We start from the raw sequence: 15,000 nt of genomic DNA, 5'->3' as shown, positions 1-15,000 counted from the left end.
TTAGCCACGTTGCAGCCGCTCCTGTGCAGTGAGTGGCAGGATGGAGAGGACACGTCACCGTGTGGTGGTTCCCAGTTCCGTGCTTGGAGGCAGAGTGGCTGCAGTCACTCAAGAATCTACCGTGGTCCTGATAGCATTGAGAACGCTCAAACTCTGCTGCCCCAGTACTGTGCAGTCTCAGGGCTCCTGCGATCATCCTGAGAAGGCTTGTGCTACATTGTTGTTGGTTCGTTGGTTGGTTTTTTCTTACAAGCAATTTTTCAGATTGTCACCTTTTTTTTTTTTTTTTAAGGTCTCACTATGTAGCTCAGAGTGTCCTCATACTGAGTGCCCAGGCTCTGAGTGTTGGGATTAGAGGTGTCACTGCCATGCCTGTTTTCTATTTTGTGTTCCTGAATCAAATTCAGTGCCAATACACAGGACCATTGTAGCACGAATCTTAAAAGTTCTTACTAATAAAATCAAACCTGGAGCCAGGTATTGGGGTGAATGCTGGAAGACCAGAGAAGTAGAACAAGCTACAGCTTCCTCACCTCGCCAGTTCCTCAGCTGATCCTGTTTTCTTAGACTGGAAACCTCTGAGTCCTCATCCAAATGGATCTCAGCTGAACTGCTGCTCAGAAGCCTAAAAGCTTAACCAGCTCTATCTAGTTCCGGGTCCTCACGCCTTATATACCTTTCTGCTTTCTGCCATCACTTCCTGGGGTTAAGGGCGTGTGTCACCATGCCTGGCTGTTTGCAGTGTGGCTTTGAACTCACAGAGATCCAGATGGATCTCTGCCTCCCAAATGCTAGGATTAAAGCCGTGTGTGCCACCATTTTCTGGCCTCTAGGTCTATCTAATGGCTGTTCTGTCCTCTGACCCCAGATCAGTTTATTAGGGTGCACAGTATATTGGGGGACACAATATATCACCACAGACCATTCTCTGGCCAAGAAAACAATCAAAGACCAAGTGTCAGAATTAAAATCTTTTTTTTTAAAGAAAAATTCTCATTCATCTCATGCGTTTATCTCCTGAATACCAGGATTAGAGGTGTGTGCCGCCACCCCCAGTTTTAGGAGCATCATTTTTGTTTCAAATTTCCGGTCTCCAAAAAGCTCCTTCTATGACTCGTCAATCTTTGCAGCCATTGATAATAATCTCAGTTCTGGTGTGTTCTGTGTTTTGGTACATGCCTGTAATCCCAGCCTTTAGGAGGCTCAGGCAAGAGGATTAAGGGTTTAAGGCCAGCCTGGGCTACATAATGAGTGGTGGGATAGCTAGGTTACATGGTGAGAACAATAAATCTTTTTTTTTTTTTATTTCTAGAACCTACAGAAAAATTATTTTCATATTCCTAGAAGCTACCATGGTGGTCTGGTGTGTAATAGTTGCCTGGTAAATGAATTTTCCCTGAATGGTTGAATGAATTAGTATAAAGTGTTCTATTTGTAGTACGTGATATTGGCGTGGTTGCTTGTAAACTGTCCCTGGGTACTTTTGTGCATTGCGTACACATAGCCCATCCATTTACAACACTTGTTTCCCCAGCTAATGGATCTGTTCCTCTGAGATAAGTGGGCGTAGTTTTTCAGTTTCTCTGAGCTCTGCTGCCTGCTTCTTCCTTGGCTGCTGTATCTTGTTGCTTTTTTTTTTTATTTTTTATTTTTTTATTTTTTATTTTTTTGGATGAAGGTTTTTCTGTGTAGTCCTGGAACTCCCTCTGTAGACCAGGCTGTCTTTGAACTCAGAGATCTGCCTGCCTCTGCCTCCAGAGTGCTGAGACTAAAGGCTTGCATCACCAAGCCTGGCAGCTTCCTTTTTCTTATGTATAAGTGTTATGAACCACATACTTTATATACCAACTTCTAGCATACAGACTGGGGAAATCCAAAAAGAAGAAATACAGTTCCTGTGATCAGGGAAAAGAGATGCAAAAGAGTCCAGTTTTAAAAATGAGGGTGATTGCCGGGCAGTGGTGGCGCAGGCCTTTAATCCCAGCACTCGGGAGGCAGAGCCAGGGGGATCTCTGTGAGTTCAGGGCCAGCCTGGTCTACAGAGCTAGTCCAGGACAGGCTCCAAAGCTACAGAGAAACCCTGTGTGTGTGTGGGGGGGGGGGGGTTGTGGGTCCTTTTGACCACCTTACCTTATCGTCTTATAGACTCCTTTAGAGAACAGTAAAAGAGCCTGTGAGCAGAGTGTGGGAGCCAGGACACAGAGAGCTGGGTCAAAGAGGCAAACCGATCTTCAGAAACTGCTCAGTCCTGTTGGTGTGTTAGCCAGCCATTCTTCCCCACTGCCCTGCCAAGGTTTCTGGACCCCATGTAACTTTTCTCTTCCTGACTTTCAGGTCAGGCTGTTCCTGCAGGATCCCATGTACGACTGAATCTACAGACTGGAGCAAGAGAGGTGAAACTCCAACAAGAAGACAAATTCCAAAATAATTTGAAAGGATTTAAAAAAGGCAAAAGGTACTGTATTGGTCCTAGGGACTAGGAGGCAAAGTGATGGCATTGATTTGGAAATACTAGTAATGTTACCAAATTCATGAGTGTGAATTTGTTTGTTATTTTGAGACAGGGATTTGCTCTGTAACCCAGGCTGTCCTGGAACTTGCTCTGTAGACCAGGCTGGCCTTGAACTCAGAGATCCACTTGCCTCTACTTCCTGAGTACTGGGATTAAAGGCGTGTGCCATGGCTGGCTAGGTGTGTTACAATTTTTATTTGAAATTTAGCAGTGTAGAATTTGTGATAAAATTGTCAGGGTTTTATGGAATTTATTTCCACCATTTTGGAAAGAAATATCTTGCAAAGAAAATAGATGCTGTAGGGGATGCTTAACCTGTCTTAAAAGTGAAGCTGCTTCCCAGTTCTCTAATAGCACCCATTTGAATCCCAACAATTAATGTGCTGATTACCAGTGAGTCATCTATTCATTAAAACAAGCCTGTTAGGCCTTCTGCTTTTCGGTGATACTTCCTTGGTGAACAATAAAATTGCCTTTAGAAGTCTTTAATTCAGACTGACTTTTCCTCTCGTTAGTCAGTGTTAAAGTAGGCTTTCTCATAGTACATGAGTAGAAACTACCACATTCCCAGTGTTTCCAGTGTTCCTAACTTTTTAATAACCAGTTCAAGCGATTTGATTTTAGAGAATTAACAGTTTCTATTTTTCCTGTTAATTGCCTCGAATTAACAAGTTTTCCTTGCTTGGTATCTCCTGAAAGAGAGGAAAGGAAACTCAGGCACAGGGTGGCTGGGATTTTTAGACCTCTTAGTATTTATATATAGCATTTTGACACAGTGACCAGACACCTGTGACTGTGCATGTTGGGACTGCTGCCTGTTTGGGAATGACCAACTAAACTGAGTTGGTTCTTATCTTAATGGTTAGAAAACCATGAAGAATATGTCGTGATTGTGGAAATGATGTGAATTCAGATGCTCCTGTGTTCACATGTCATCTGTGGCTGCTTTCTTGCTATAGTGGTGGAGTCAAGACAGTCACAAAGCTTAAAGTATTAACTGGTTATCACAGGGAGTTTGTGGACCCTGTTCTGAAACATGTAAATTATTTGGAATTAATAGTAGATTAAATAGGTTCTATTCAGCTTTTTGATTATTAGTAGCTTCACAAATTTTACAGTTTTGTATATAAGCTATAAAGGGATGTTAGAGACCTGGTTCTTTCTTTCTTTCCTTTTTTTTTTTTTTTTGTATTTTAATTTATTTTATCTTATTTATTTATTTATTTATTTATTTATTTATTTATTTATTTTGAGACAGGTTTTCTCCATGTAACTCTGGCTGTTCTGGAACTCACTCTAGACCAGGCTGGCCTCAAACTCAAAGAGAATCACCTGCTACTGCTTCCTGAGTGTGGGGATTAAAGGCTTGTGCCACCACTACCCTACTCTTTTTGTTTTTTGTTTTGTTTGTTTGTTTGTTTTTCAAGACAGGGTTTCTCTGTGTAGCTTTGCACCTTTCCTAGAACTCTCTTGGTAGCCCAGGCTGGCCTCGAACTCACACAGATCCGCTGCCTGCCTCTGCCTCCCGAGTGCTGGGATTAAAGGCGTGCGCCACCACCGCCTGGCTATAATCCTACTCTTTTTTTTTTTTTCTTTTTGTTTCATTTAAAAAAATGTGTTGTGTATTTGTTTATATATGCAGAGTGAGTGAGGTACCCTGTAGAGGTCAGAAGAGGGTGTCATATGTCTTAGAACGAGAGTCACAGGTGGTTGTGAGCCACCCAACATGGGTGCTGGGAGCTGAACTCAGGTCCTTTGGAAGAGCAGCAAGCCCTCTTAACTGTTGAGCCATCTCTTCAGTTCTAAGACCTTTCCTTGACATACCTGACCAAGAGATTTAGCTGGTCCATGTGCCTGATTAGCCAAGTGCCACTCACAAAACCCACAAAGGAGCATGGGCAGATTTGGACAGTTTTTACATTAAAGTGGAGGCATTTGTTGTCATCCCAGGCTAGGAAAATTCTTCCTTCTTCCCTTCTCTTCACATAGGCCTGTACTTGCAGTGGCCCAAATCATACAATTATTCCTTTCTCACAGCCGTATAAGAATAATCAGATATCATTGTACAACCCTGCTAACTTTTTCTCCCCTCCAGAAAGCATGCATGTACACATGCGTTGGCGTGTCCAGGCTCTTTGAACTCTTCTCTCACACTTAGTCCAGTTCTTACTTTTTAACGAAAAAGCTACCTCCTTTTTGTCTTAAGAATGTTGACCCAGGAACTTGCTTAATTGAGAGCTATTGAATTGTTGTTTTGTATGCCTCCCACCTCCCCTACTCCAACTGCAGGTCCTCAGAAGGAGCACTTAATACTTTGTCTTTGCCCCTTTTACAGCAGTGGTTTTCAAGCAGGTCGTGACCCTTTTGAGGGGGGGTTGAATGATCCTTTCACACGGGTCACATATCACATATCTTGTATATCAGATGTAGTTGGAGTTTTCTCCAGTCCTGTCTGGCCCATGGTCAGGACAAATCTTTCTCACCCAACAGTCTCGCAGTTGCTCAGACCCAACCAACTAAACACACAGAGACTTATATTGTTTACAAACTGTATGGCCGTGACAGGCTTTCTGTTATTGGTTTTTTGGTTTGTTTTTTTTTTTTTTTTTAGATTTATTTATTATGTATACAGTGTCCTGTCTGTACATATCCCTGCAGGCCAGAAGAGGGCACCAGACTTCATTACAGATGGTTGTGAACCACCATGTGGTTGCTGGGAATTGAACTCAGGACCTTTGGAAGAACAAGCAGTGCTCTTAACCACTGAGCCATCTCTCTATCCCCCTGTTATCTGTTTTATATCTTAAATTAAACCATTTTTATCAGTCTAGTAAGTTGTCACATGGCTCGTGGCTTACCAGTATCTTAACATTTGTTTCTCATCATGGCAGCGTCTTTCTGTCCCAGTCTTTTTGTTTCCGGAATTTTTTTTTTTTTTTTTGGTTTGTCCCACCTATATTTTCTGTGTGGCTATTGGCCAATCAGCATTTTATTTATACAGAGCAATATCCACAGCACTTCCCCTTTTCTTTTTTCTTTTTTTTAAAGAAGTTTTTAACTTTTACATAGTAAAATTACATATAACAAAACAATTACCAAGCAAGAATTACAGTTACAATATCTAGTTTATTTATATTTAGTCTATTTGTATTTGGCAAAATTAAAGAAGATATCCTATCTATCTTATATTTGTGAGTTTAAGGTTTTATATCTAACTTACCTTTTATCATAACTAAGGAAATTTATAACTATCTAGTCTTCAACCATATCAAAGACCTCAGAAGGATAGAATATTACCTGAGAAATGGGAGAAGGATGCAAGCAACTTTTGGGAGTCTTGTAAGAGTAGACAGAGACAGCTGGCAGCCTGGATAGTCACCTGATGTTCCTTTGTAAAGTTGGGGCATCTGTCTTTAACCCACAGGCCTAGAGTCTCTCAATCACTTTTGTCTGTGTCCTGTAGAATGTCTGGCAGTCTCCTCCATGAAGCAGGAACCTGAAGGACCATTTTGTTAAGCAAAGTTGAGTGGTCACCTTCCTATGGGTCCTGTATGTCCAGTTGATCAAGCAGTCCAGTCAGATATTTATATTATGATTCATAACAGTAGCAAAATCACAATTATGAAGTAGCAACAAAATAATTGTATGGTTGGGGGTCACCACAATACGAAGAACTATATTAATGGGCTTCGGCATTGGGAGGGTTGAGAACCACTGCTCTAGAGCAGAAGCCTTCTGTAGAGACACCATAAGGAGGAAGAACACTGGTTCCCACTTTTTCCTCTGCTTTTCTCCTGTGAACTCTTCTGAGAGCTTTGCCCTAGAACCCCCAGGATGTGCTGGGCGTTTCCTTTTCTCTCCCAGCTGTTGCAGGCTTTCTGGACAGAGCTTCATCCCATGGTCTCTAGGCTCATTTCCCAGCATCTTCCTGACTGTGGAGCAGTGGCCTGGGGACAGAGGCTGATGGTGTAAGAGCCAGCATCCTGACATTGGCAGTGTTTTGGTTATCTGATAGTGGAAGACAAGGCATGCAGCTTTCTATCCAGTTGTTGAGATGAGTCAGTAAACCACTGGACTGGAGAGTTAGGGGAGCCAAGCCTCTCCACTAGTCTTGCTGGTCACATTGCTACTTAGAGCTATGATGCCTGTGGGCTCTCAGCCTGGGGCAGAGACCCTGCCTTAGGGCTGTCTCAGAAGGTACTCTTGGCGCTGCCTGACTTTAAGCATATTTTTAGGCATGAAAGGCACAAAAATTTTTTTCTGCATCCTGTCAACATCTTCATAGAACAAACATCTATTTGCCCTGGAATCTTCTTTGAAACTTCCTCCTAAGCTAGAGGAGTGAAGGACAGATTCTACTCCATTGACTTGTACCGCCTTGGTCAGGCATTTGCCATGCTGTGGTTGCTATAGTGGTGAAGAGATAAGCCAAAGACAAGCTGTTTACCTGCTGGACTAACTCATTTCACAAAGACTACTGAATGCCTACTAGTGTGACAGGCATTGGGGAAACAGTGAGAAATGAAACAGACAAGTGGTAACCTCCATGAGATGAGTAGAGGTAGAAAACCAAGAAAATAAACATATGAGTAAGATAATTACACGTTATAATAAGTTCTAGGGAAGAAATGAGCCAAGGTAATGAGTCTCTGCAGGAGCCCATGTTAGATAGGATGATTTGGGAAGGCAGACCTCATCAGCAGATTTGAACTGAAGGCTAAAGAAAGAGAATTTAAATCCCTCAAAGCATTATGTTGGTAAGTTTGGGGTTATAGCATTTCAAGCAGATGGAACAAAAGGCAGTGCCCCAGGCTTTGTCAGGTTTGACAAACAGGAAAATGATTCAAGCGGTTAGAGGAAGAGGCTCTGGGAGACTGAGAGGAGGTGAGAATGGAGCGGGAGATGTGTGGGGCCTGGACACAGTGTGCGGAGCATAGGGAGCGATCTGAGTGCTCCCCATTCACCGTTAAGTATAGCAGAAAGGACCAGAGCATTTTAGGCAAGAAAGTGGCTTAGTGTAGTTTACCGGAATAATCGTAGTGTCTGGATAAGAGATTGAAGCCAGAGAAAGAAGCAGAAGCCACCAGACCACCATTTCTGTGGGACCAGACACGGTGGTGACTAATTCCAGGGCATCATGATGTAGAGTGGGTGAATTTAGAGTTAGACTGGAAGTGTAGCTAAAAGGACTTGCTGATGACTCAGATGTAGAGGTGAAGAGGGGAGAAGATTTGGAATAAGGCCTCATTTTGGGGTTTGAGCCACTGAGTGCTTAGAGGTGCTATTTTTTGAAATAGAAAAGTTGCAGTTGGACCAGATTTTTAGAGACAAGTATTATGGGTGATATTTTTTATTAAGTAAGTGTAAAGTATGTGTTAAACATCTGAGACTCACTTGGATGAGCCAGCCGGCTGGCTCAGAGGGTAAAGGCACTTGCTGCCAAACCTGACACCCTGGGTTTTGTCCCCGGGACCATGGTGGGAGGAGAGAAGTAGAACCGGCAAGTTGTCCTCTGACTTCCGCATACACGCCATGCAACCACCCTGTACCCGAGTAAATTAATGTAGGTGGGTGGGTGGTGTTGTGCTTTTGAACAAAACACCTCTGAGACCAAAGATGCATGAGTAGCACACTAGCCAGTCTCCCCTTACTGTGAGCGCACACTGAAGGAAATAACTTAGGGAGTCACTTACTGGAACTTAAGGTCCCACAAGTGTCACCACCGTTGTGGGAGGGAGGACATGGCAGAGCAACGTGATTCACATGGTGGAGAGCAGGGCAGGTACAGGAAGATACAGCTCAGGACATGCCTCCCTCATGGGGATCTACCTTCTTGTCACCTCCCCAAGTGACGATGTTTATGAATCCATCAAGAAGTTAAGCCCTTGGTTAGCACAGGGCCTCAATAGCTAATTGCCACTAGCAGTGCCTCCACAGATACACTCAAAGGTATGCAAAATCCCCTAGGTATTTCTTTTTTTAAAAAAAAAAATTCATCTGTTTATTTTACATCCCGGCTGCAGCCCCTTCCCCATCCTCCCGTCCCTGTCTCTCCCTACTATTCCCTGCCTTCCACCCTCCAGTCCCTTTTCTGTCTCCATCCAGGAAAGAACAGGTCTCCCATGAGTATCAACCAAACATGGCATATCAAGTTGTACTAAGACTAAGCACCTCCCCATGGTCAAGGCGACCCAGTATGAGAAGTAGGGTCCCAAAAGCCAGCAAAAGAGTGGGAAGCAGCCCCTGTTCCCACTCTGAGGAGTCCCACAAGAGGACCAAGCTACACAACTGTAACATGTGCAGAGGGCCTAGGTAAGTCTCAGGCAGACTCCCTGGTTGTTGATTCAGTCTCTGAGAGCTCCTGTGAATCCAGGTTAGTTGATTGTGTGAGCCTTCCCTTGGTGTCCTCAACCCCTCTGGCTCGTACAATCCTTTCTCCTCCTTTGTAGGGTTTTCGAACTCTAGTTAATGTGTGGTCGTGGGTTTCTGCATCTGCCTCCATCAGTTGCTAGATGATGCCTCTGCTGACAATTGGACCAGGCATCAATCTGGTCACAGGAGATGGCCAGTCCAGGCTACTTACCTGCTATTGCTAGAAGTCAAAGCTGGGGTCCTCCTCACAGGCTCCTGGGAGATTCCCCTGTGCCAGGCTTCTGCCTGACCCTGAAATGCCCCCCCCCCCTGCACTCTTCCCTTCTGATGAAATAAAGTTGAAAATTAACCATGAAAATCAAGATTAATCCTAGCAGGTAGTTGGATAAGATCCTGCTGTTTGAGGGGAGGGGTTTGAACTAAAGATATTAGTGTGGGCATCAGTGTCAGATAAATGTTTTAATGTCTCACCTAGAGACAAAGGAACAAGCCACAGCCACCTCTCACCTCACCTTAGAGATAAAAAAAAAAGGAGGAGGAGGAAGAGGAGGAAGAGGAAGAGGAGGAAGAGGAGGAAGAGGGGGAGGAGGAAGAGGGGGAGGAGGAGGAAGAGGGGGAGGAGGAGGAGGAAGAAGAGGGAGGAGGAGGAGGAAGAGGAGGAGGAGGAGGAAGAGGAGGAGGAGGAAGAGGAGAAGGAGGAGGAAGAAGAGGAGGAGGAAGAGGAGGAGGGGGAAGAGGAAGAGGGGGAGGAGAAGGAGGAGGGGGAGGAGGTTGTTGAGGACCGAACTGTGAGGCATTCCAGCATGTGAGCTTTCAGGTAGGAGAGGAGGCATCGTAAAGAGATGAAGGAGGAATGATGAGAGCCAGGCTAGCCGATTGGTAGAGGAAAATGAAGTTAGCGGGAAGCCGTTGGTCTGACTATCGGTCGTTGGTAATTTGATGACCAGTGTCAGACAGCTGTGGGCTGGGAAGCCACTCAGTTGGCGGAGTGCTCGTCTGGTGTGCATGGAGTTGTGGGCCATCTCTACTTCCCTATAAAACCAGGGTTAGAAGCTCAAGATCATACTCAGAGCTTCACAGCACATTTAAGCCCAGCTTAAGATGTATGAGACCCTGCCCCCCAAAGACAAAATCAGAAGCAGAACAGAGTTGGCAGCATGGTAAGGACAGAACCCACATTAGAGCAATGCCAATGTAAACAGGAAGAAAAATAATGAAAAACAAAACAGCACTCAGGAGACAGAGACAGGGCAGCTCCCAGGCCGGCTTTGAGGCCCACCTTGTCTAATTGCAATGTTCTAGGCTAGCCAAAGCTACTTAGTGAGGCACCCTGTCTTTTGTTTTGTTTTGGCTGGCCTGGACTTTGCTATATAGACCAGGTTGGCCTGTGTCTCTCATGTGCTAGGCAGGAATTAGATGCAAGGTGAAATGGGATTAGTCTTGCCAAGTCAAGGAAGAGGAGGAGAATCTTCCTCCTGCAGCTCCTGAATCCTTAGTTCCCAAGGATGGGGATGGAGTAGTAGTTTTCTCCTGTGCTTGGCAGTGGAGGGAGAGAACCTTGTATCTCTCCTACTTTGAGACTGTGCTAACCATTTGAATGAAATGCACCTTTAAAGGAGTAGCCCCTGCTGACATGAGCTAGTGCTCAAGAAATGGGAGCGGTTAGCTATAGTACCACTCAGTTGGGGACTGAGGGTTAGCGAAAACAAGTATTTTCCTCAGAGCCCTAAAGACTCTTTATGATGAATCAAAGCTGAATGAGGAGAGTCCTGAACACACATCCCTCTAATAAAGGTTGAGAACTGTTGGAATCTGGAACAGAGCAGGACAGTAGCCATTTCCCCTTCCTTTGAAACACCCTGTTCTCTCACTGCCCCAGCAGTTCTGTGTGGCTGGCAAGCAAGGCCGTGCATTTCTGTGGCGGGTTCAGCACTGCACACACCTCCTCCCCTGTGCTGCCACCGTGCCCAAGAGGAAGGTTAGCAGCATGGACTGAGGGGCAAAGGTAACTCCATCCATGAGGTGGTTGGCCAAGCCCACCCGTGCGATGGTGGATGCAGGTGGAAAAGGCTGAGGGTAAATCATCAGACAGAACAGGGCAAACCAGAGGGAAGAGGGACAAAGGCAGACGGTCTGCAGTGGTGACGCGCAAACTGCAGACCTACCTGCAGGGAACGGAGAGGAGGGAAACCGGAGGTCAGCCTCACAAGTAGAAGAGAAGGAAGCCGAGTATGACTACCATGCCTCATGTCAGTCAGCGGGCCCCACCTCCCTTCTTGTATAATCCAGAGGAGTGTTTTTATCAACTCTTTTGTAAATAGAAGTTTTTTAGTAGCTTGAGAAACATTTTAAAAAGGTGTGTGTGTGGTGGGGGGGAATCCCACCTCATCCCATTTTTAAAGTGTAAATGATTTTTTTTAAGAGGGTAAACCAGAAAATAGCAGGATACTGAACCAGGAGAGACTGTGACTGTGGGGTGGGGGGGTGGTCACCGTAACATTTTGTAGAGGGGACTAGTTTTCTGTCCTATAATACAAAGCACATTAAACCGCAATTCAGAATCTCAGTTGTGCATTTGTGTCTGGAATATTTTCAGTTAGATCTGGTCTTGTGTTTCTAGTAAAACTGTTTCCTAACAATCTACTCCTCGGTCCTTGCCCTGTCAGAACTGTATCGTCTCTGGTCATGGCAGTCCATTTTCCTAATAATTGTGATAACGTGCTGTGAATGATGGAAATTTTGAGTATGTACTGTATGTGACATGAAATTGTAAGTCAGTGGAATTGAGGATTGTGAGCATTTGATTGTTATGTGAGGTCTTAGGAAAAACTTGCCCCATTTGAGGCTGGAACATCACTGGACTAAGTTCAAAGAGAAACAATGTGTGGCTTTTCAGAGTTTGGGTACGTGAACACAATGTATGACTCTTCAGCGTTTGGGTACATGTGTTAAGAACTGATGTCTGTGTACAGTAAAGTGTCCTGCTGTGTCTTCAATCTAACCACAGCTGGACAATCTTGCTGAAGGTCAGCTCACTTGCTCTGGCCTTTGTTCACAGACTGAGCTGAGAGCTCAGGGTGGGACCTCACTTTGTTCCCACTGAAGAGGCTCTCTCTCCAGTCAGGATGGCTGGCTGAAGCCACTCAGCCCCGGGGAAGTTTGGGAGGAAACCGCTGCCCATTGGCCCTTGAGATCACTGCCAGATTGTTTCCTTTACTCCATCTTCTTGGAGGTGATTGGAGAAGATGGCTGGTGGTTCTCCTCCTGGTCTCTCATGTCTGTTCCTCTGTTGGACTGAGATACACCGCCTCTGTGCTCAAACATTGGCTTTAATGTGTGAATCCACCCATTTCATTATCCAAGACAAGTTGGCTTGTCAAATCAAGCCTGGGACATTTTGGAGGTCTCAGGTCCCTGCTCTGCTTCCCAGAGAATTCTAGATGGGAGGCCTGTTACTCCTGTGTCTGAATCCTTTGCCGCCGGAGGCTCTGCTCGGAGTCAGGCTCAGAAGGTAGCAGCCCAGACTGGCTTCTGCCCCAAATAGCTAGTTACAAGCCTTTTGTCCAGTGTAGGTAGGCCTCCGTTTCTTCTGTCTTGCGAAATAACCCCATTTTGGCTTCAAGTACAGTTATCCTGTTGGGTCCTGTGCCCCACGGCAGAAGAATGACAGTGGACTAAAAGTTAGAACAGCTGGCCAAGCTGACACTGGGAGCCCGTCACCAGTCAGCACTTCTGTCTTGGAGAGGTGCGTCTCTTCTGACTCTGGGCTTCTGTGTGGACAGGCTGGACATCAACACCAACACCTACACATCTCAGGACCTCAAGAGTGCACTGGCCAAATTCAAGGAGGGAGTGGAGATGGAGAAGTCAAAGGATGAGCAGGTACGTGATGGTCTGTCTTGTTAGTTTTTGCCAGGAGAGACTGATTTCCTGGAAACTTTTGTAGTAGGCATAGAATGATAATGTAAAAAAAAATTTTTTTTTCGAGACAGGGTTTCTCTGTGTAGCTTTGCGCCTTCCCTGGATTTCACTTGGTAGACCAGGCTGGCCTCGAACTCACAAAGATCCGCCTGCCTCTGCCTCCTTAGTGCTGGGATTAAAGGTGTGTGCCACCACCGCCCAGCATTGTAAAATAATTTGAAAGGTGATTTATGACTAATTTCAAAAGCCTTTATGTACTATTTTGTTTTGTTTTGTTTTGGTTTTTTGTTTTTCTGTGTAGCCCTGGCTGCCCTGGAACTTGCTATATAGACCAGGCTGCCCTAGAACTTAGAAATTTGCCTGCCTCTGCCTTCTGAGCACTGGGATTAAAGGCATGCACCACCACTGCCCAGCATCTTTACATACTATTTTTAAAATACTGCTCAGAGTGTTTGTTTTTTAGGCTAGGATCCAATGTTCTACATGTTTGGAGGAATTGTGGAATAAAACAGAAGTGATTATAACCCAGAACCCTCACTTAACAATGAGGTTAGACACAAATTTGGGGTTAGTTTTGTTTTAATAGGGCTTGGAGAGATGGCTCTGTGGCCAAAAGCACTGTCTGCTCTTACAGATGGCCTGGGTTCGGTTTCTAACACCCACATGACGGCTAACAACTAGCCCTAAATCTCCACAGGCTAAGGTGTAAGAAGGAAAAGCAGAAGAATCTGTGCCCCCAGTTTCTGGGAGAACTCACTAACACAGCTATGCCAGGAAGCAATAATACTTTGGCATGGACCATGAGTTCACATGCTCTCCAGGGAATATCACAACACATTTTTGTGTATTCCCACTGGTACCTGGTGGCCCTGAAAGAACCTTCCTTAACAGCTGCTTTGTAGATCCTGTTTTCTTCTTCTTCACAGACCCCGTCCGCCATTGACTGCCTCTTGGCCCTTTCTCTTGACTACTGGGAGAGTCTTAAAAGGGCAGCATTAGGTTTGGGACAGTTTGTGTGTTAGTTCAGAATGGCTTAGGTCCTTCAGATTTATAGAAGTTTTAAATTATATTTATGTATTTACTTTGTAGGTTTGGGGAGGTGCAAGCTATGGTGCATAGGTAGAGAACCACTCATGAGGATTGGTTCTCTCTTTATACCACATGAGTCCCAGGAATCCTTCAGGTTCTTTAGAAGTGGTTCTGAGACTAATGAACCTTCAGAGTGAAGCCAGTGATGACCTATTTAAGATGCACTGAAGCACACACTTGTAATCTCAGGGAGGCTGAGACAAAAGATTATGACATTTGAGTCTTTCTATGTATTACTGAACATTTATCCTCAGAACCCAATGAAGCAGCCAACTGTTTTCCTTTCAAAGACCATCTAACAAAGCTGATGATAAACTAACCCAGAATGCGTTTTATCAGATGTCAAAACACCAGTATGCTAATCAGTAGGACACAATAGGAAGTCAACAAGGACTTCATGTATTTGAAAACACTTGTAGATTCATAGGGCAAAAGCAGTCAAAATGGAGATGTTTATGAATGAGATGCGATGCCAAGCACGGTGACACACACGTGTAACTCCAGTGCTGTAAACCCAGCACTCCAGAGGCTAGCGCAGGAGGATCATCTGAGTACTAGGCTTGCCAGGACTCCATAGGACGTTTCTGGACCAGCTTGGGCTGTATAGAGACTGTCTCAGATAACCATGCCAAACCAATACAGGCCCCCAACTTCATGTCCTCAGTTAGCTAGAGAGCGCGCGTTCGAAGGAAGGGGCATGCTGGAGACTTGGCCCAGTGGAGAAGAACATTTGTTACTCTTGGTGTAGGACCCTGGTTTGATCCCTCAACATCCACATGGTGACTCACAACCTTTTGTAACTACAGACCCAGGGATCCAGTGCCCTCTTCTGACCTCTGTAGGCACCAGGCACACACATGCTACACACATGTACATGCAGGTGAGACACTCATACACACATATAAATCTGAAAAACAAGGAAGAGGCAGGATGACAGCTTAGCGTGGGAGAGAAAGTGATGCATGGGATTCTACCTTCCTGCTGCGTTGGTTGGCCAGAGAGGTAAAGAGAAGGGCAGGTGCCCGCAGTAAAGGAGAGGCCAGGAGATAGCCGTGTCTGGGAGTTCCAGGTTGGTGTCCCTGTGGCCAGGGTTCTAGACCTCACTT

At 45.1% G+C, this 15,000-nt stretch overlaps 1 protein-coding gene across 7 annotated transcripts in view; it reads left to right on the top strand.

The window, feature by feature from the left end:
* Sil1 (SIL1 nucleotide exchange factor) overlaps window positions 1-15,000 on the top strand; it is a 248,983-nt gene that overhangs the window by 158,572 nt on the left and 75,411 nt on the right. For all 7 annotated transcript variants that reach the window (XM_036205309.1, XM_036205310.1, XM_036205314.1 and 4 more), the window contains 2 exons: window positions 2,335-2,455; window positions 12,667-12,766. In XM_036205309.1, coding sequence (XP_036061202.1) covers window positions 2,335-2,455; window positions 12,667-12,766 — 221 coding nt within the window. The remainder of the gene's footprint in view (window positions 1-2,334; window positions 2,456-12,666; window positions 12,767-15,000) is intronic.

Source organism: Onychomys torridus, chromosome 13 (genome assembly GCF_903995425.1).
Source record: "Onychomys torridus chromosome 13, mOncTor1.1, whole genome shotgun sequence".
Taxonomy (NCBI): domain Eukaryota; kingdom Metazoa; phylum Chordata; class Mammalia; order Rodentia; family Cricetidae; genus Onychomys; species Onychomys torridus.
The sequence above is the reverse complement of the archived record's forward strand: the minus strand, read 5'-3'. Positions and strand labels throughout refer to the sequence as shown.